This window comes from Leiobunum rupestre, chromosome 4 (genome assembly GCF_980474605.1).
Source record: "Leiobunum rupestre chromosome 4, qqLeiRupe1.1.hap1, whole genome shotgun sequence".
Taxonomy (NCBI): domain Eukaryota; kingdom Metazoa; phylum Arthropoda; class Arachnida; order Opiliones; family Sclerosomatidae; genus Leiobunum; species Leiobunum rupestre.
In genome coordinates this window covers 63,611,983-63,635,545 of record NC_143387.1, presented here as the reverse complement: position 1 = coordinate 63,635,545, position 23,563 = coordinate 63,611,983, and the positions used below count along the sequence as shown (strand labels likewise).

The window sequence follows — 23,563 nt, the reverse complement described above, 5'->3', positions numbered from 1 at the left end:
TAATTTAATAATCATTTGCCTCTGAATTTTAATTTAATATGAATTCAATTCTAAATTCTTAATTATCATTTAATATGAATTCAATTCTTAATTCTTAATTATCATTTAATATGAATTCAATTCTTAATTCTTAAGTATCATTTAATATGAATTCAATTCTTAATTTTCATTTAATATGAATTCAATTCTTAATTATCATTTAATATGAATTAAATTCTTAATTTTCATTTAATATTAATTAAATTCTTAATTTTAATTAATATTAATTCAATTCTTAATTTTAATTAATATTAATTCAATTCTTAATTTTAGTTAATATTAATTAAATTCTTAATTTTAATTATTATTCCTGTAATTTTAATTTAATATGAATTCAATTTTAAATTTTGAGTTAATATGAATTCAATTTTAAATTTTAATTTAATATGAATTCAATTTTAATTTTAATTTAATATGTATTCAATTTTAAATTTTAATTAATATTAATTAATTTTAAGTTTTACCTCCACCAATACTAAATAGAGAGCTCCAAATTCCTAGAACAGACAACGACGAAGCCCTCTATATACTCTCCCACTATACCCTGGGATACAGTTTGAAGAAATCCAATAGCCACTTTACCTTGGCCATGGTGTCAACCAAAACGAAATGTATGGAATTCGTCCCTTTATCAGAGTATAATTCCGGCGGCAACTATGGCGCTCCGGACAAAACAAAAAGGGAAAAGGCTCCCTCTTCCCGGCAGCGCAAGTCCGCTGGCTTTAGCAAATCCGATTGCTACTTCGGCAGGCGGCTCAGCCAAAGATTTCTCTGCTATAAATAGGAATCTCCGCTAGGCTGCAATGCCGCGCGCCCTTACGCGGTAGTTCCCTACCGTGAAGAAGAAAAAATGTTATACGGTCGAAGGCTTAAATTTCGATGCAACTTAGCAGTTAAGTAGGCTACTTCAGAAAGATTCGTTCGGTTTTTACATTGGCGAAAAGGCTAATTCTATAAAAACCCTGTTTATTCATTCGAAGATCTATTCTAAGGGCGGATATCAGAGAGTTAATTAAAACAGGATATAATTATGTAACAATTACAGACTCGTAAACTAATAACTGATTTTTGAAATTGATATTTCCTCATTTCTCACAGTTCGTTGATTTTCACTGTTTCCTCAAAATTTTTCACGGATTTTCCTTGATTTCCACAAATTTTCGTTGACATCATCTGATTTCTCAGATTTTTCGGCTGACTATCACTAATTTCTCAGAATGTTTTACTGATTTATTACAGGCTTTCACTATTTCCACTGATTACTCAGACTGTTTCGCTGACTTCCACTGATTTCTTAGATTGTTTAGATGATTTCCACTCACTTCTCACAAGATTTCATTGATTTCCACTCACTTCTCACAAGCTTTCATTGATTTCCACTCACTTCTCACAAGCTTTCATTGATTTCCACTCACTTCTCACAAGCTTTCATTGATTTCCACTCACTTCGCACAAGCTTTCGTTGATTTCCACTCACTTCTCACAAGCTTTCATTAATTTCCACTCACTTCTCACAAGCTTTCATTGATTTCCACTCACTTCTCACAAGCTTTCATTGATTTCCACTCACTTCTCACAAACTTTCATTGATTTCCACTCACTTCTCACAAGCTTTCATTGATTTCCACTCACTTCTCACAAGCTTTCATTGATTTCCACTCACTTCTCACAGGCTTTCATTGATTTCCACTTACTTCGCACAAGCTTTCGTTGATTTCCACTCACTTCTCACAAGCTTTCATTAATTTCCACTCACTTCTCACAAGCTTTCATTGATTTCCACTCACTTCTCACAAGCTTTCATTGATTTCCACTCACTTCTCACAAACTTTCATTGATTTCCACTCACTTCTCACAAGCTTTCATTAATTTCCACTCACTTCTCACAAGCTTTCATTGATTTCCACTCACTTCTCACAAGCTTTCATTGATTTCCACTCACTTCGCACAAGCTTTCGTTGATTTCCACTCACTTCTCACAAGCTTTCATTAATTTCCACTCACTTCTCACAAGCTTTCATTGATTTCCACTCACTTCTCACAAGCTTTCATTGATTTCCACTCACTTCTCACAAACTTTCATTGATTTCCACTCACTTCTCACAAGCTTTCATTAATTTCCACTCACTTCTCACAAACTTTCATTGATTTCCACTCACTTCTCACAAACTTTCATTGATTTCCACTTACTTCTCACAAACTTTCATTGATTTCCACTCACTTCTCACAAACTTTCATTGATTTCCACTCACTTCTCACAAACTTTCATTGATTTCCACTTACTTCTCACAAACTTTCATTGATTTCCACTCACTTCTCACAAACTTTCGTTGATTTCCACTCACTTCTCACAAGCTTTCATTAATTTCCACTCACTTCTCACAAGCTTTCATTGATTTCCACTCACTTCTCACAAACTTTCATTGATTTCCACTCACTTCTCACAAACTTTCATTGATTTCCACTTACTTCTCACAAACTTTAATTGATTTCCACTTACTTCTCACAAACTTTCATTGATTTCCACTTACTTCTCACAAACTTTCATTGATTTCCACTCACTTCTCACAAGCTTTCATTGATTTCCACTCACTTCTCACAAGCTTTCATTGATTTCCACTCACTTCTCACAAACTTTCATTGATTTCCACTTACTTCTCACAAACTTTCATTGATTTCCACTCACTTCTCACAAGCTTTCATTGATTTCTACTGAGTTCTCAGAATGTTTCGATGATTTTCCGTAATTAACTACGATTTTTACACCGGATTTACAAAGTGACAACTCACACGTGGTGAAAGTTTGATTTTTCTACGAGTATTAATGTTAAAATAAAATGTCCAGCAATTTTATAGCTGATAAATAAAACATTACTTATTTCAAATCGTAGACTTTGTTTTGCTTCTGATCGAAAATAACAGCAATCGGTTTAATAAGAAGTGAACCGTGTTTGATTGGTCCGAATTGTAGTGTGCTATATAAATTCGTCTGCTCCTTCAAATTGGGTTTACTAATGTACTAAAAATAACATTTTCCCGAGTTATGATTTATTTATACTTAGAGAATGATTATGTGAAGACGATCCGCGGGCATCGTGCTGGATTTAACTCAAAGGGGGAAGAAAAACCGCAGGGTTGGTCGATAATTATCGATGGATAATTATCACGATAATTATCGATATTTATCCGATGAAAAAATCATGATTATTATCGAATTAAATTAAAATATCTGAAAACAGTTTTTAAAGTTAAATTTAATAATTTTGAAAGCAATATACAGCAGTATTAAGTATTTATGACATTTATGCTCGCATTTATGTAATGTTTACAACTATCCAAAATGAATTTTATCAAATTTTAAACTTTAAAATTTGAAAAAAATTTGAAACTTGAAAAAGCAATGTTGTTAATTCATCGGAGTCATCGTTAAGTTCCAAATATTCATAATTATCAAAAAATCCGATATTTATCCAAATAATCCGATAATTATCCAAATAATCGGATTATTATCAAATGATGGGATAATTATCAAAAAATCCGATAATTATCGTATAAATCGGATTTTTTGATTTTTTCCGAAAAAATCCGATTTTTTGCCAACCCTGGAAAACCGTCACCAGTATGCGCTTGAATCGCATCGGAAGACTCGAAATGTTATAGAACTAATGAGATAACAGTTCAATTATATTTCGTTTAGGGGGGAGGAGCTTAGTCTTCGATCCAGAGGGGTATTGAGAGCAACGCTAAAAGTCGTCTCAATAAATAAATATATTTGGGTTATTTTGGTTACACTTTGATGTTATCCTCGAAAAGCTAGTCTAAATGCCCCTGAGAAATCTAATAATTTCCACCAACCTTCCAGGACGTAATGCTTTGGCTACGATGAAAAGGCTGTTCAAAACTCAAGGAGAACTAAACTGTTTCACTCCTGAGACATCTAATGTTATTTGATTGAAACATCAAAGCTCTCTTCGAGTAGATTAAATCTCGTTTCCCAAATATTACTCGGGTAGAAAATAGATGACGAGTACTATTTTTCAATCGTCAAAGAGAATAATAAATTTTTATTATATGGAAACGTTAGTTTTAATTTTTTAAAGCTTTTTTAATTTCGTTAATGTCTTTGCTTTAAAGGGGAACGGTCAAGCTTTAACCAGTTAGATAACCCTATAGCTCATTAAAAACTAAAACTTATGGCGAAAACCGCATCAAAAAATATTGAGTGGTTAATTTTTAATAAAATAAAGAAATTTCGGGAAATCGAAAAGCGCGCGTCCGCCGCGACACCTGGTGAGACGTCGGTGAGACAGAAAAACAACGTAAAAGCGCGCGCTGCTGATGACGTGAAAAATTGGTTTTGCACGCGCGGCGCGTTCCAGTTATAAGAAACCTAAGCCTAAATCGCGCGATTTTAAAAGTAAGGATAGTTCGCAAATCGCTCATACGGGGTTAGGGGCGCTGGCGGCAGCCCCTAAGATGGCGGCGAAAATTCACACCCAAACACCTGGCGTTATTTTTAGTTTCAACTTTTTGGGCCAAAAGCTATTTTTCAAGAATATTGAACGTCTTTTTAATCTTTTGATACGGAAATAAGGCCATATTTGGAAAAGCTTGGCCGTTCCCTTTTAAGTTTAACAAGCGAGCAGAGGCAATTAGATTTCAGGAAGTCGTTAGTAAGGGGCGCTAATTAATTAATCATCGATGTCTCCTCGAAGAATGTACGAAGAACTAAATTTATCCTACTACTACTTCTGGTAGCGCTGACGGTCACAAAACTCCTAATATCACGCGTACTCCTATTAAAACTAACTGAGGAAAAAGGCGATGTTCCAATAATGGACAAACCATCCTTGGCTGGATCGAATTTTCAACACGTCAAGATCCTTATCCTTTATTAGGAGGAAGACACGGATGAAAAAAGGAAAGATGAGAGAAGTGCTAACGACCTGTGGAGAGCCAGCGAAGGTCCGTATCAAATTGGAGACGAACTAGACCTAAGAGACAACTGCGTGGATGGAAGCCGGCGAGGAGAAAAAAAGATATTCGACGTCGATGATGGCTGCCCAGCCGCTCTCGCGACACATTCCTTAACGATTGTCAAACGACCATGTACCCTATGATACAAAATCCACCAGGAAAAAACTTTATCATTGCTATAGAAAATAAAATCAATTCTATATAGAGAGACAATTTTATTTTTCCACGACTCCTTTTAAAGCAAAAGAAAGATATTTAAGAGAGTTGGCAGTGAAATTTGGCCCGTTCGCATTTAATCTTTCCTATTCCTTTGGTATTAAATTGGGATTGAACAGTTTACTCCATGGTATAAGAAACGAATTCCATGTCGTAACTAAGATGAAAATTAGATACTTTAAAATAAATTCCCTTGTGCTCTTTTAAATAAGTTAATTCTATGTTATTTTAAATTTTATAACAAGTTGGCAAGCCAAAATATACCTCTCCTCGGAAGAGTTTTTAATTTTCAGTGAAGCGTAGCTGTATCCGTGGTTCTGCGGTAGAACGCTCACCTATCGTTCAAGAGGGCTCGGGTTCGAATCCCGGTCGATTAAAAAATTATACTTCACCCAATGACAAAAAGAGGGCGCTTTTGGAAAAACCTTTTCCTTGATTCTAAGAAACTGCGTACGCAGTGATTACCCTTTGCCCCGAAAATGCGAACGCGTTCGCAGGCCTGACAGACAGACCCACCCACAGACAGACAGACAGACAGACACGGTGGTTGTATAACCCCTCCTAGGGTACAAAGTCCCCTCGGAGAGGTAAAAAGGGGAAAATCCGACGTAGACATTTTCTGACTTTTTTATGACAATTAATATGGAGATTTTCTCTAACCAGCATAATTTCGAGATCCTTGTTAGACAAATATTTTTTCACATATTCAAACGGAACTAGAATTCAGCGACATAGATGCTACTAAGATTATTAATCAAGTGACTCTAAACTGAACTGAAATGTTCTGATTTTCGATGTAAATTAACACGGTGATTTTCGCTCACGAGCTTAAATCCTCAAAGGGGAACGGCCAAGCTTTTCCAAATACGGCCTTATTTCCGTATCAAAAGATTAACAAGACGTTCAATATACTAACACGTACCTTTTTTTGTCTTGAAAAAATAGCTTTTGGCCCAAAAAGTTGAAACGAAAAATAACGCCAGGTGTTTGGGTGTGAATTTTCGCCGCCATCTTAGGGGCTGCCGCCAGCGCCCTACCCCCGTATGAGCGATTTGCGAACTATCCTAACTTTTAAAACCGCGCAATTTAGGCTTAAAAACCAATTTTTTGCGTCTTCAGCAGCGCGCGCTTTTACGTTGTTTTTCTGTCTCACCGACTTCTCACCAGGTGTCGCGGTGGACTCGCGCTTTTCGATTTCCCGAAATTTCTTTCTTTTATTAAAAATTGACCACTCAATATTTTTTGAGGTGGTTTTCGCCATAAATTTTAGTTTTTAATGGGCTATAGGGCTATCTAACTGGTTAAAGCTTGACCGTTCGCCTTTAATATATAAAATATTTATTCGCTACGCATACAAACGGAACAAAAATGTTGCATCATAGTGGTTGCCATAAGCATTTATTAACCACAATGCGATACAAATAATTTGAAAAGTCTATTTCGGTGCGAACATAACTGAAGCGTTTGAAGATACTTATTAGAACGCGGAAGGGCTGGCCAGTCAAAAAAGAAAACTCCTGAACTCGATGCCAACGATAGGTCCGAACCTTCCTGTCCCTTCTCAACCCAAAGTGTGACTTGGAAGAAAAAAAATTCAATAAAGAAAGTGTGGAATACCTTAAAGCATGAAAGTGTGAAGTGTGAGAAGAGGAGAAAAAGAAGATGGAGAGCTATAAAAAGATGAATATCAAAGTGAGACTGATTTTTCGGAGGGCGCGAATTCCATCGGGGATAGGCAGGTCCTCCTACTCTCAATCTTTGGTTTTTTATTCTGCTTAACTCGGATCAAACTCCCCCTTCAGCCCCACTCTTTCCCTCACATGAACAGTCTTCTCTCTCTTTTTTTCTTGGTCACATACAGAGTGTTGCGTCACCCCTTGGAGCATCCCAGTGGTTCTCCGCAATACTCCCGTGTATTACAGGGTTCGTACACGAAATGGAAAACCTGGGAAAGTCAGGGAATTTGAAAATGATCCCAAATGTCAGGGAAAAGTCAGCGAATTTGAAAATGATCCAAAATGTCAGGGAAAAGTCAGCGAATTTGAAAATGATCCAAAATGTCAGGGAAAAGTCAGGGAATTTGAAAATGATCCCAAATGTCAGGGAAAAGTCAGCGAATTTGAAAATGATCCCAAATGTCAGGGAAAAGTCAGCGAATTTGAAAATGATCCCAAATGTCAGGGAAAAGTCAGCGAATTTGAAAATGATCCCAAATGTCAGGGAAAAGTCAGGGAATTTGAAAATGATCCCAAATGTCAGGGAAAAGTCAGCGAATTTGAAAATGATCCCAAATGTCAGGGAAAAGTCAGCGAATTTGAAAATGATCCAAAATGTCAGGGAAAAGTCAGGGAATTTGAAAATGATCCCAAATGTCAGGGAAAAGTCAGGGAATTTGAAAATGATCCCAAATGTCAGGGAAAAGTCAGCGAATTTGAAAATGATCCCAAATGTCAGGGAAAAGTCATCGAATTTGAAAATGATCCAAAATGTCAGGGAAAAGTCAGCGAATTTGAAAATGATCCCAAATGTCAGGGAAAAGTCAGCGAATTTGAAAATGATCCAAAATGTCAGGGAAAAGTCAGCGAATTTGAAAATGATCCAAAATGTCAGGGAAAAGTCAGCGAATTTGAAAATGATCCCAAATGTCAGGGAAAAGTCAGCGAATTTGAAAATGATCCCAAATGTCAGGGAAAAGTCAGCGAATTTGAAAATGATCCAAAATGTCAGGGAAAAGTCAGCGAATTTGAAAATGATCCAAAATGTCAGGGAAAAGTCAGCGAATTTGAAAATGATCCCAAATGTCAGGGAAAAGTCAGCGAATTTGAAAATGATTCCAAAAGGTCAGATATAAGTCAGGGAATTTGAAAATGATTCCAAAATGTCAGGGAAAAATCAAGGAATTTGAAAATGGTCCCAAAAAGTAAGGTAATTTTAAAATGACCCAAAAAAAATCAGACAAATCTTTTTCAAGATTTTTACCTCAAACCATTCTTTTATTCTACAAAAATGGTCAGGAAAAAATTGGTAATTTGGTCAGTGAAAACCTGGAAATTTAATTTCATTTAATTCCGGAAATTTTGTACGAACCCTGTATTACAAGTTTGTAGGAGCACCCTATGCCTGTACGAATAGGTAATCCACACGAGTCGCAATCCTAGTTGCTCAGTATGAATAAAGAAAAACCTTACACAACGTGTTGCCCAAGTTTTGTAAAATGTTCAGTTTTGAAAACCGAGGCTTAGTCCCCAAATTCTTACACATCCTTTTTATTGAACAAAACTAAATGAAAATATGTATATAACCCACATTTCTTTGTGTAAATTGACATATTTCGCAGAAAAAGAGGTGATATTTTTAAGAATTAAGAGTAAATCTGTTCGCCGGTAAACGATCGAAATTTAATGACCATTATTTAAAGCGTGTGAACAAGGAGACGAATCTGTTCACCGACAAAATTGGTTAAAACGTTGGCTTGTGTGAATACGTTATAGGTCCCATTACACACTTTAATTACCCCCCCCCTTCATACGTACGGGTAATGTGTTTTCCCGACTGGTCCAAGGGGCAATGCAGCACCCGGTTTAAGTCTAAAATTGCAAAAAAGTGGCTTAAAAAAGTCAATAAAAAATGTAGAACGAAAGTTTCTTTTCCATATTCAAGATTTTCTCCTTTTTTTCACCCTACGGACTGAAGTGAAACCGATCTGCGACAGAATTTACCCATTTGATATATGTCGCCGTCGGAAAAGGACATAGAAGCCAGGCTAACCCTCAACCGAACAGTTTTTGAATGAATTATTTATACACCAGAAACCTTCATCGAAACACGATTTATTTCAACCAAATTCAAAGCGCTTCTATAATTTAAATAGGCTTCTTAAATAGGCTTAAATGTGCTTCTTGGGAAAATTTCTAAGGGTGCAATTTTAAATCTTTATAATTGGAGTTGAAGAATTGGAATGGGAACGCTTTAGATTGCTTCATTGATTTAAATTTAAAAGCGATCGCGCTCGTCAAGATCTCATCACATGCAACTTTGATTAATTGCATAAATTTTATCGGTGACGAAGCCCTAACCTCTAATAGTCTGTGTTGCGAATAGCTCTCAGTAAGCATTTTTAATGTGAAGAGTAGGAAGTGTCACACTTATGGAAAGACATGAAGTGCCATTCTTATGAAGGAATAAGAAGTGTAATACTTATGGAACAATAGGAAAAGTATCATACTAATGGAACAATAGGAAAAGTATCATACTAATAGAACAATAGGAAAAGTATCATACTAATGGAACAATAGGAAAAGTATCATACTAATGGAACAATAGGAAAGTCTCATACTTAGTGGAACAATAGGAAAAGTATCATACTTAGTGGAACAATAGGAAAAGTATCATACTTAGTGGAACAATAGGAAAAGTATCATACTTAGTGGAACAATAGGAAAAGTATCATACTTAGTGGAACAATAGGAAAAGTATCATACTTAGTGGAACAATAGGAAAAGTATCATACTTAGTGGAACAATAGGAAAAGTATCATACTTAGTGGAACAATAGGAAAAGTATCATACTTAGTGGAACAATAGGAAAAGTCTCATACTTAGTGGAACAATAGGAAAAGTCTCATACTTAGTGGAACAATAGGAAAAGTCTCATACTTAGTGGAACAATAGGAAAAGTCTCATACTTAGTGGAACAATAGGAAAAGTATCATACTTAGTGGAACAATAGGAAAAGTCTCATACTTAGTGGAACAATAGGAAAAGTCTCATACTTAGTGGAGTAATAGAAAATGTTTCATAGTTAGTGGAACAATAGGAAAAGTTTCATAGTTAATGGAACAATAGGAAAAGTTTCATAGTTAATGGAACAATAGGAAAAGTTTCATAGTTAATGGAACAATAGGAAAAGTATCATACTTAGTGGAACAATAGGAAAAGTCTCATACTTAGTGGAACAATAGGAAAAGTCTCATACTTAGTGGAACAATAGGAAAAGTATCATACTTAGTGGAACAATAGGAAAAGTTTCATAGTTAATGGAACAATAGGAAAAGTCTCATACTTAGTGGAACAATAGGAAAAGTCTCATACTTAGTGGAACAATAGGAAAAGTCTCATACTAAGTGGAACAATAGGAAAAGTATCATACTTAGTGGAACAATAGGAAAAGTCTCATACTTAGTGGAACAATAGGAAAAGTATCATACTTAGTGGAACAATAGGAAAAGTTTCATACTTAGTGGAACAATAGGAAAAGTATCATACTTAGTGGAACAATAGGAAAAGTATCATACTTAGTGGAACAATAGGAAAAGTATCATACTTAGTGGAACAATAGGAAAAGTCTCATACTTAGTGGAACAATAGGAAAAGTATCATACTTAGTGGAACAATTGGAAAAGTCTCATACTTAGTGGAACAATAAGAAAAGTATCATACTTAGTGGAACAATAGGAAAAGTCTCATACTTAGTGGAACAATAGGAAAAGTCTCATACTTAGTGGAGTAATAGAAAATGTTTCATAGTTAGTGGAACAATAGGAAAAGTTTCATAGTTAATGGAACAATAGGAAAAGTTTCATAGTTAATGGAACAATAGGAAAAGTTTCATAGTTAATGGAACAATAGGAAAAGTATCATACTTAGTGGAACAATAGGAAAAGTCTCATACTTAGTGGAACAATAGGAAAAGTCTCATACTTAGTGGAACAATAGGAAAAGTATCATACTTAGTGGAACAATAGGAAAAGTTTCATAGTTAATGGAACAATAGGAAAAGTCTCATACTTAGTGGAACAATAGGAAAAGTCTCATACTTAGTGGAACAATAGGAAAAGTCTCATACTAAGTGGAACAATAGGAAAAGTATCATACTTAGTGGAACAATAGGAAAAGTCTCATACTTAGTGGAACAATAGGAAAAGTATCATACTTAGTGGAACAATAGGAAAAGTTTCATACTTAGTGGAACAATAGGAAAAGTATCATACTTAGTGGAACAATAGGAAAAGTATCATACTTAGTGGAACAATAGGAAAAGTATCATACTTAGTGGAACAATAGGAAAAGTCTCATACTTAGTGGAACAATAGGAAAAGTATCATACTTAGTGGAACAATTGGAAAAGTCTCATACTTAGTGGAACAATAAGAAAAGTATCATACTTAGTGGAACAATAGGAAAAGTCTCATACTTAGTGGAACAATAGGAAAAGTCTCATACTTAGTGGAGTAATAGAAAATGTTTCATAGTTAGTGGAACAATAGGAAAAGTTTCATAGTTAATGGAACAATAGGAAAAGTTTCATAGTTAATGGAACAATAGGAAAAGTTTCATAGTTAATGGAACAATAGGAAAAGTTTCATAGTTAATGGAACAATAGGAAAAGTTTCATAGTTAATGGAACAATAGGAAAAGTTTCATAGTTAATGGAACAATAGGAAAAGTTTCATACTTAGGGAAGAATAGGAAGTATAATAGTTATGGAAGGACATCAAGTGTCATACTTATGGAAGGATTTGAAGTGTCATACTTATGGAAGGACATGAAGTGTTATACTTATGGAAGGACATGAAGTGTCATACTTATGAAAGGAGATGAAGTGTCATACTTATGGAAGGACATGAAGTGTCATACTTATGGAAGGACATGAAGTGTCATAACTTATGGAAGGAGATGAAGTGTCATAACTTATGGAAAGACATGAAGTGTCATACTTATGGAAGGAGATGAAGTGTCATACTTATGGACGGACATGAAGTGTCATACTTATGGACGGACATGAAGTGTCATACTTACCAAATATTTAATAGACTTTTGGGGAAACCCATTAATATCCTATTTTTGAACCAACTTGTTTTATGTTTCTTTTTCCTTGAGATTAGAGAGAAGTGGTATTTTTCGTCCACCGTAACTACTCATAGGATCGAATAGCGAAGACGTACTACCAAGGCATTTCTCAGGATTAGACGCGATAGTTTTCACGCTTTGAAAAATAGGGAAAATTCTCCAAGGGGGGAAAAACCAGTCAAAAATCTTGAAAAGAGAAAAAAAATCTAAAAGCGAAAAAATGTCGAGAAAAAAGTCTTTCTCCATATTGGATTTAAATTCGCTGGATTCCTTTTCACCCCCCGACCCCAAAAAAGATTTTTACGAAAATAAAATGAACAAAAAAAGTTGAAGTTTTACAGAAACCAGGCTGAGAAAAAGATGCCAGCAACCACTTGTATCTTAGCTTTATTCCAAAAAGTAAAACACTGGGAAATTATTTTATACACATTTTTTATTTCGCACCTTTTCAACGGAGGCTAATGCGAGTTGAAGGTATGAGCGTGAAAAAACTCGACAAGAAAAAAGGGCATTTATTAGCACCTGTCGGTTGGAGTTAAAAAGATAAAAAAAAAATCAGGCGAAGAAACCTAGAAAAGAATATTTGCATAATTTGGTAGAATTCTCTCGAGGGAATTACTGAAAAAAAGAGTAAAAACCTGAAGTTGGCGCAACAAACGGCTTTTCGCTCCGACGGGAAAGATTTTTTAATATAAAATTATTTATCTGAGACGTGTCGGGTGGAAAAAATGTTGGAAGAAAATGCAAATGCGTTGCTTCCCGAAAAGCAAAAATAAATCCAAACGTAATTAAAAACGGTAGGGCCTACGCCACGAAAACTAATTCAACCCAAAAATAGGGCAGCTGGGAATCAAAAAGGGTCAAAATGAATGCCAGACGAGGAAAAAAAACACACACACAATCCTAACTTTCCAACTTTTATTTCGTAGATTTAAGACATTTTATTCCGAGACCACGCAAAAGTCGTCAATTTTACATACGTGCCCGGCGAAAAGCCGAGAATATTACGAACCAAACTTCGAAGATATCCGCGATAAAGCCGAAGAAACGGAGCCAATTTATGGGAAAAACGATTTAAAGAAGTTTGACGGAATTTTCTCGTATATAGCGAAAGGCGTCCAGTTCAAACTGTCCGTTGAAGCTATAAAACCTTTTCTTGGTCGTAACAACGCTTTTAAATTAAATACGCTAGGTCGCTAGCATCCGAAGGGGCTTGTAGAAGATCACCAAATCCTGATTTCTCGGACGCAATCTCGGAAAATATCCAGACAAACATGTGGAGGATAAACATACCGTAGGAGCAAAACCCCTCACGCCCCCCGCCACCCCCCCTCCTGAGGAGGGGAACACTTTTCGGAGCTCCAATTTCATGGAGATTGATTGAAGGTTTATAAAGATAGGAAACGACTTATTCATTGGCGTCGCTTGTAGGTCAAATCAACGTCGAGTTTTTACAATTTGTTTTCAGATGTTTATTAGTTTAAAGGGGAAATTTTGTCACCAAAATCAAAATTTACGAGGTGTTTTTACAGAATGATAGACAATATATTAATGACTATGTCCCTGAAATTTTATAGTTATTGGAAAAGTATTTACGCTACTTTTTCCGCAACCTACATCAAACGGCTCCAAAAATATCAGAAATCGCGTGCAGCGCCAAAAGAATGAAGCGGCAAAAATTTGAGAAAGGGCGGCGTGTAAGGCATTTTAAAAACACGATAACCTACAATCTACAAATATAACTCGGTTAAAAAGCCAAAGAGAATGTCGTAGCAGACGACAGTTCCGACCGAAAAACGATAAAACCGGGGAAAATAATATTTCGTTCACTAGATGGCGCTGCAGGTAGGTTCAACCAAGCGCCTCTGAGATTCTCGAGTCGGGGATAAAACCCGAAATTTGGTTGCTAATAATAAATCAAATACTGGAAATATTAACATGAAATTTTTTGTATAACCATTTTCGGACGTCCTCTATCCATTTAAATGGTTTTTAACCAATTTTAGGGTGGTGACAATTCCCCTTTAAGATATATTTTTTTGCTATTGGTTTTCAACAGATCAAAACGAGTGAGATCCAATTAACCTGATACACTCTGATATGTATGTCATAGTCGCCATCTATGAGTCAATAATACAAAATCGTAAGAATTATATTATAAAATGCTCGACTTTTCAATAATATATATCATAATAATGTTTTAATAATATTTATTATTAAAAATTATAATAGTAGGATAATTTATATTAATACATTTTAGTATTTAGTATATTATTAATACGTAAAACTAAATATTTAACCGATACTTATCAATAACCGTTGTTTATATCATACGTCATCTTAACATGGAAACTATTTCATAATATATTAATGTTTAATATTTAAAATTGTAAAATTGCCAACAGAGAGCGCCACGAAATGTTTAGTAGGAGGGGCCTGAATAATAAATAGTAGATCAATTTGTTTGTTTGTTCTTAGTGGCTTCGACCTGTTCTTGATACTGTTAATGTTGTTCTATTAATTAATGTTTGTGGCGCAATAATGAAGTAAATAATCGTACGAAGTGCAGGGTTTATTTTTAAATTGATTTAAATTACATTATGTATTTCAATGGAGGAGTAAAAATAAAATATTAAATAGTAATTAAATATAATCAAGTTTTCATTTCATTTTAGATTATTTAATTGACAGAAACAAACTGGAAAAGAGCCATTAAATATTAAAATAATTAAAAATTCCATAAATACTTCCCTCTAAAGAGAATGATATGTATTATCGAATTAGTTCAGACCAATTTTTTGATTAACCTTTAAATTATTTTTTTCAAAAATCTAAAACCATACATTTTGTCAATTTTAAAAAAATTTTTATTTATGAGAATTACGTTAGATAAATGGATTGGGTTTGCTTTATTTTGTTAAATACGTAATAATTTTAAATCTGTTCATAACAAATTTCTAAATTAAACTCTTAATTATTTTATTAAACCTATTTAAAATTTTCGTTTTACGTCACATTTAAGCCATCGTTTAAGCTGAGGGAGTAACTAAACATTTACATGGTTTCCTCTTAAGAGACGAAACCATACTTTTTAGATAAAAACGTTCGCTTTTATGAATTTCAATTTAAATTAAAAATATTTTGATTAATTTTCTTTTATAGAATATAGTACGCGAATATGTTTAAAAAATAAAGCCTTTAAAAGTAGACTACATTGACTAAAACCTAATTGAAATATTAAAGTCAGTCAAAATTAATTTTGGTATCATTTACATTTAGCCTTTCGAAGCCCCAAAAAATAAGAAATCCAAGCGATGAAAAAAGTCAAAAATAGATTAGGGGAAAATATATTTTAGAAGGTCATATTCTAAACGTAAACTCGGAAAATTAAAAGAGATGGAATTCTTACGCGTAGCAAAGAAAACGTTTTTATAATAACATTGCAAATTTGAATTTCCTTGGGAATCCATTATACCTCGGAAAAAGTGCACAAAAAATATTCAATTTCGTTAAAATTGAAATATCAACCTCGACTTCTCACGTTTTTTATAATAAGACTGAAGATCGACACTAAGGTAAAAGGACGAAAAACAAGATCAACACGAAAGAAAATATAGTTTCACGCGCATTTCCTTGGCTATAGCGAAGTAATAACTACCAGAAGTTTATAATATACCTCTTTCGAGAGAAGTAACTTTGCCATTAAAATGAAAATATGAAAATTACACTGCGTAGGATTATCTACTTATTTATAACACATTTAATTTTTGCAATTGTTTGAAATAATACTGGATGTTGTATTTTATAGTTCTTCTGAAACAAACTTTGAAATATGAGGCTGCGAATTTAGCTTCAAGAAATACTTTCATAGTGCCATCTACTGGTGTAATAGGAAATAATAATCAGCTAGGCTAATTAGTCATTTAGCAGTTTTAAAAGCATTTATCCCATTTTACGCAATTTATCGCAATTATGCAATTTATCCCAACTACCTGGAGGTAGTTGGGATAAATTGCGTAGGAGGGTGGTGGCCAGCCCTTCGTGCCACGCGAACCAACAACTCCCTACATTCACTATTACCGTTAACCTCTTCCAAATTTTTATGAAAAGGGGAAACTGAAGAACTCTGGGGGAAAACCCTTTTAACCAGTGGGGAGATAACTTGTTAACTCAACGCCGAAGGAGTGGTTCCGAATTTTCACCCAGTTATTATAATAATGAAATAACAAGAGAGTAAATTTAGGTGAATAACTCCGCTTTAGAATCACTCACAGATTCATGTTTTCCTTTCTGATCCCACATTACTGAAAATAATTAAATTATAAGTAATATAATACTAAGTATGACACTGAAATATTAATGATAATCTGTAGAAAATAAAGTTTCGAGACAGTCAGGCGCGTGGGAACGTTTTGGATTAAGGGGGGTACAGCTTGGATGCTAAATTTGGAGCCCCCCTCATCGGCAGGTTTTTTGCGCCCCTTCTAAAATTTCAAGGGGGGGGGTACATTGTACCCCTGTACCCCGTTCCTACGCCACTGAGGACAGCTTACTTATCTCCTTTCCAAAAATATTGCAAATTAATTATAAAAAAGCCAAAAAGTCTCAATATTTAAAATATCCACATTTAAAATTGAAGCGAGTTCTTACAATTGAAAAATGTATGTTCAGATTTAATAAATCATCGTAATTAAGTGATATTTTTACTTTTGTAAGGTTTTTAATTTTCAATAAGCCTTGGCTAAAAGGCTTAGAGGTTATCGGGCATCGTTACCTCGAAGTTCCAAAGACTAGTAACAGCTAGTCAGTCCTTATAAGCTCATTAGCGAAAGACACTATCAATAAAAAATTAGCTTTGGAGTTATAGGAAATGTCATGTTATGTTACTTACGTTCAGGACAGCAGTCTGGACTACTTGCCAATTGAACCCCGTACACCCAAACGGGAAGACTAATAAAAGAAACAGGACCCGCGGGAAAAAAAAATAATACCTGTTCCAATTTTCTACTGTCATTTTTTTACCTTTTTAATAATGTATATAAAAAAGTGACAGATTTTTAGAGCCATAAGAGGAAGAGATAGGATTTCATCTTAGAATCATTTCTTTCGCAACATCCATCGTCTACCTTTTCCCGCAGCGGTGAAAGGGCAAAGAGCGCGCCTCCAAAATGACGTAGAAATGTCATCGGCACCTCGCTTCCGAAGAACACACCGAAAAAAAAATTATTTGTTGGGAAGTAAAAAAAATGGAAAAAGCAAATATCCCGGCTGGAAGGTAATTCAATAAGCGGACCAGGCGCGGAAACAATGTTCTTTCCGTCGCTTCAATTCTTCTCCCGGGGATTGCGTATACCAAACAACGCCATCTCACGCCACCCGGACCAAGTTTGCCTTTTATTTTCCCCTACGTACGTCAGATAAGGAAATCCAACCTTATTCATCTTTCGATCCGTAAGATAAAGTTTTGAAAGGCATGAAAATAAGGCCCTAGTCTTTACCAAAAATGTCTCTATGGACGCGAATATTTTCTATACCTGAGGAAACACGGCCGTAGAACAAATGGAAGTTAAATTACTTTTTTTCTGGACAATATTGAAAATCAATCGGAATTTTTCCATTAATAGATTTATAATGTTTCTTATAAAAAGGAAGTGGAAAAAAATCGTGATTATAGACCAAATAGCCTATAATTTTGTTAGAGTACAGTTTTCGCTGGTTGAACGAGAGATGGGTACGAATTATCGGAGCCCGCGTAACCTTGAAGGCCCGAAAACATATAGATATCTCTAGTAATAACGGCTTTTTTTGAGGAGTTCCGGAGCTAATGTTATCTCAGGGCCCGGGCCCGCTCTCAGTGGCCCTGAGTTTAAAATTCGTTAGAATGGTCCATATCAGATCACTTACTTCAAATCGTACAAAGGGACTTGCCACACTACAAATATTCGTCTTAAGACAACGGATAAATGTTAGTGGCTCCATCATTTGTCCGTTAATAGAAACGTTTAAGGTACTTTTTAAAAATAATTTTATATAAAATAACTAATATTTTAACTAAATATGAATTTAATAAGAATCTTCAAAACTTTTATTGGTAATAGCTCGTAAAATAAATAATATCTCAACTAAATATTAAAGGGGAACGGTCAAGCTTTAACCAGTTAGATAGCCCTATAGCCCGTTAAAAACTAAAATTTATGGCGAAAGCCGCGTAAAAAAATATTAAGTGGTTAGTTTTTAATAAAATAAAGAAATTTCGGGAAATTGAAAAGCGCGCGTCCGCCGCGACACCTGGTGAAAAATCGGTGAGACAGAAAAACAACGTAAAAGCGCGCGCGTTCCAGATATACGAGACCTAAGCCTAAATTGGGTGATATTGAAAGTTAGGATAGTTTGCAAATTGCTCACTAAGGTGCTGCTGGCGCTGGCGATACACCTTAAGATGGCGGCGAAAATTCAAACCCAAATACTTGGCGTTATTTTGCATTTCAACTTTTTAGGCCAAAAACTATTTTTTCAAGACAAAATAAGGTACGTGTAAGTATATTGAACGTCTTGTTGATCTTGTGATACGCAAATAAGGCGATATTTAAAATATTCTATAAATTTGAATAGTTTTATAAATTTTGGTTCTAATCAAAATAATAGCGTGAAAATCACTATATTTAAGCCATTAGGTTTGCGTAGGTCGGGGTTACGCCGAGACAAAACAAATACAAATTGAAGCATCAATCTTTCTGACACCCACCAAAATCTCTGATTGAAAATCCGGGAAAACGGATTGGGGGGAGAGTGGGGGGAAATCGCAATTTCATAGCGCATAACTTCGGCAGAATTTTGTTGAAAACGCGAACTGCAAAACGTAAACAGCAAAATAAAAAACTCTTTAAAGGAGAGTGGTTGTATATATTGTAGGAATCGCAATGAAATGGGAGCTATATCTGAAAAAATAAGAGTGATTGCTCGGAGATAAACCGGGATCGTGAATCGATCCGGAAACATTGATAGTATCGCCGCCTGCTGGGATACAACCGTAATAAAAAGGGGTGTGGTTTCTATCCAACCCACAAACCCGGGGGGGGGGGGGCGAAGGAATAACTGTCGAAATGCGGAAAAGAGGAAAAATTTCGAAATAGAACCCGCGCAGACTAACTTCAATGGATAACCTCAATTTCCTCAGAGAACCGCTACTGTACATATATTCAAAATGAGGTTCTTATATTTTTATTGCGCTGGCGCCTCTCTTGTACGATGGAATTTCCTAGAAAATGACCGAGCTATCAGAATTCAAATCTATTCATGACTGTATAAACGTGTATGGTCTATTTTTTTGCATGGCGAAAAGGAACGCAATAGCGCGTTACAATTTATGCAAATGATATCAAATATTTTAACTTCTCTTTTAAAAAAATACAGTTTTGAAATTACATTTGGTCAAGTGCTCTTGAAAGGCTTGTTTGGATCGCTTTATTTTACATCCCTTATTTAAATATTTATGTTTACGTTTTTCAGGCAAATTTGGTTGGTTTTCTGAAAAATAAATTTATTTAGGGAGAATGACTGTTCTGACTGGATACGGGGCTATCATGGTCAAATGTTGGGCTTGAATTTTGCCCGAAACCGGCTAGCTTCCAAAACAGAGAGTTTTAGGTTACAACAAACTATACAGGGTGTTTCAAAAGGTTAAGCAAAAATTTTGAGGAGTTGTAGGGGGTGAGTTGAGAAGTATGCCTATTTTTGTCCCATTTTTCTACGATGAATTAAAAGAGCACCAGAGAGCTTCAAAGTGTGGCCTACTAGATGCTACGGTTTTTGGTGCCTTAAAGGGGTGAAAATAGTCATTATCTCTAAGAGTAAATAAATACATTCCACTTTTTTTTATTAAAGTATCTCGAATAAATGAAATCAATATAAAAGTTAAGACCTGGAGGGCTAGAAACGGTTATAAAAGTTAAGCCCTGGAGGGCTAGAAACGTTTATATTAATCTTGTAGAAGTTTACACGTAGCTTTATTATATATAATCTACAATTCTATCTTTTTCTATTTGCAGATCTTCCCTTGATTCCGCATTTGCGTGGTATGCGAGAGTCCTCGTTGAGGGTAGTGTGGTTGTGCCTCGTGGCTTCCTGGTTCTTAGTCGACCATCTACTTCTGGCAGTCGCCTATGGTAAGCTCGCGGACATTATATCAAAGAAACATAAGAGCCATAAGTATGACGCTGAATGACTTATGTTAATGAGCGATTGCGTAAGCTGATAGGATATTTATTATTCGTTCTCAGACGGCGATAATTACGAGCGAAACCACGTTTAGGTCTCAAATTCGATAAAAACTTACTACAGAATCAAAATAATATTTATGATAATTAATTTTAAGTTCCGGTTCAATAATTCACAATTATATTTACAAAATTGACCGTCATAAAAGCTGGCGGTGGTGACAGTTCCAAGAAAATGTCGTTCTGAATCATATGGTTATTGGCGAAACAAACTGCCTTTAAATAATTAGGAAGAATACGAATTGTCATACTTAAGCTTATTATTTTACTTATGATTATATTAAGGTAAACTTTATAAAGTGGTTTAATAATAAGAGATGCTCCTTTTTGTATGTCGTGTTTTTAGGTCCGCCCAGTCTCCGACTCCCGGGTCATGACCTTCGTAAGGTGGTTCCATCGGGCAAGAACGCGGTGCTGCCGTGTCCGGTCCGCGCCGACCCGGCCACCCTCTTCGTCGAGTGGTTCAAAGGGAACCGGCCGTTGACCGAAGTGGGCAAGTACCGGCTGACCCCGTCCGGCTCGCTCAGGATCAAGAGAGTCACGTCTCAAGACACCGCTCAGTACACCTGCAGAGCGGTCAACGGCTTCGGAAGCATACAAATTAAAGTCTTCCTTCTGGTCATTGGTCAGTATCCCCTTCCATTTCCCGCCCATTCCTTTTTTATTATCACTCGTGGAGACTAAGTCCATCTGACGGCTGCCGGCACCGTAGCTTTATCGTTCTATTTATCGAGTTCCGCCACGGTACCGCGGAGAAAAAGCTATAAAACTATTTAACTACAGGCCTTTGTGTTGGGTTTAACACTACTAAGGTTTCCCATATCGAAAGCGGGATAGTGTAGAATCAATTTCCTACGAGCCTTTTCCGACATTCAAATAAGCGCGTGACATTTAGCCGAATCAATTGTTGCGGGAATCACTAGAAATATACAATTGAATCTGACGTAAGTTAGATTGATGGTTTCGAAGGGAGCCTCTTGGGGTTGATGCCCGTTTAATTCTAACAATCTACTCTTCTATCACCGTTTTTCTTTATTCTAAACAATTAAGTTAAATATAACATACGTTTGGTGTTTTTTACAGAAAAACAAATAGAAGACAGGGATTCGTTAGAAAGTTCCATACCCAGCGAAGTAGAATTTACCGAAGTGGCCGAAAGTGGAGGTATAATTTAACTTATATTTTTACAGAGGACCAGGAGTTCATCAAGCTAAGAGTATTCAACTGCTGTTTTAGACGAGAACATGTTAACGCGCTGCCTCATGCCAATTCTAGCTTGCCTAGCCTCATCTGTTAAAATAAAATTATTTAAAATACCTCCTTTATCATGACGAAACTCCATGGCTGCTACAAATGTTTGGCAGGCCGAGGGGCAGATCACTTTGTTACAGGGTGTCTTAATAATCATGATTAAAAATTTAATAATGATTTAATCATTGTACAGACAAAGCTACAGATTTAATTTTAATCTAATCATGATCTAAAAATACGAGGGTGTCCTAATGATCATTTGAGTGAACTGCACATTGAATTGGGAATAGTACTGCTAGAATTACATGAGCGCGTTCGGGAGTCGTGGTTTCGCGAAACAAATTCCGAAATTTTGATTGGGCGGCCTCAGCCGTCACCTCTATCGTTATACCGTGGCGCCATCTATCACTTTCCAGGTGGAATATTGGGAAACGTCATTTTCATAGGATATATAGTTCCCACCGCTAACAGCGGATGGCGTCACCGACAAATGATAGAATTCCCAAATTTTAAAAATTTGTTTCGCGGTAGGCAGATTGAAATTGTAATTCTAGCGGTACTATTCCCAATTCCTCGGTGTTGACGCGAAAAATACCCGTTAGGCCTAATACATTTTTATGCGTCGACGGATAACACTGGTCACTGACTTTCGGAAACGATCTATCGTTTTGATGACGTCTCACTCGTATCCGATAGACGCAATCCAAAGTTGAATACTCGGAGCTTGATGAACCACTGGCCAATTTCACGAGGCATTTCCCTAAATTGAACAACGGTTTTTTGATTGAACACGCAGGTCCTCCGCGTTTCACGTTCGTCACGAGCTTCAATGGAAGCGTGGTGCAGAGTTCGACGGGAGGGACAGTTCGCTTAAAATGCGCCGGTTCGGGGGAGCCCACCCCCAAAATATACTGGCTGAAGAACGGGGTGCGCCTCAAACCCGCCACCGCCTCCGCACCACCTTCTACCCTGACGCCCACCGACGTGGGGGATCACAACACCACTTCCAACGCCACTGCCAAGACTAGTCAGCATCCGCAACAGTTCGCTTCCGTGGTACAACCGTCGAAAATCATCCGCAAGAAATGGTCCATTCAGTTGGAAAAACTGCGGAGGTCCGACAGCGGGAACTACACGTGCGTCTTGCGCAATCCTTACGGTTCTATCAGTACCAGCTTCCTTCTCGAAGTCATAGGTACGTATTTTTTCCTATATATGGTAAAACGTTTAACACTGGTACGTCGATTTACCAAGAAAGTTTCCTCATTTTAAGAACAAGGTCTTATTAGAAAGAAAACTTAAAGGGAGTATGAACTAAATCCAAAAATCGTATGCCCAAGGTTATGTTAAACCTGGCGGCAGATATGCGAAATTCGTTGATCCACCAGAAACATAGAATTTCATAATCCCTTTTAAATCGTGGCAATTTGGCAAAATCTAAAACTCTAAGCCTTTGCGATTTTTAAATGACTTTCTTTGCTACAGCGCATTTTAATAAATAAATCGGTACGTATGAATAATAATAATAATAATTATCAGCTAGGCTAATACCCAAGGCACCACCTTAGGGCTAATTCACTTTAATCTATATATAAAAAAATTAAATATTAGGCCCAAATCATCGAGCAACTTTTAAAGCCATTAATTCAGGTGGCCGGGTTACTTGCAATGCGTAGGAGGGTGGTGGCAAGCCCTTCATGCCACGCGAGCCAACAGCTCCCTACACTCACTATTATCCGTTAACCACAACAAGTTTTTATGGGAAGGAGAAACCGAACTTATGAATAACACATCGCCTGTTTAATATAAATAGATGTTTCTATAAATTAACGTGGCCTTCTTGTTTTAACTTAGCTTCTACGTCACTGCTTTAACTTCGGTAATATTAAGAGCGCGCGCTTAAGGCGCGAGAAACCTCGGATTTTCACGTGCGCGTGCAAACCGCGCGTGTCAAAA

General features: G+C 36.0%; 1 protein-coding gene across 1 annotated transcript in view; it reads left to right on the top strand.

Annotated features, from left to right (window-relative positions):
* Positions 1-23,563, top strand: part of LOC149948729 (fibroblast growth factor receptor-like 1) — a 138,556-nt gene that overhangs the window by 77,307 nt on the left and 37,686 nt on the right. Inside the window, exons 2-5 of the mRNA XM_090172462.1 lie at positions 20,129-20,245; positions 20,703-20,981; positions 21,440-21,520; positions 22,404-22,802. Of these exons, the coding sequence (XP_090028588.1) occupies positions 20,158-20,245; positions 20,703-20,981; positions 21,440-21,520; positions 22,404-22,802 (847 nt within the window). The 5' untranslated portion in view covers positions 20,129-20,157. The remainder of the gene's footprint in view (positions 1-20,128; positions 20,246-20,702; positions 20,982-21,439; positions 21,521-22,403; positions 22,803-23,563) is intronic.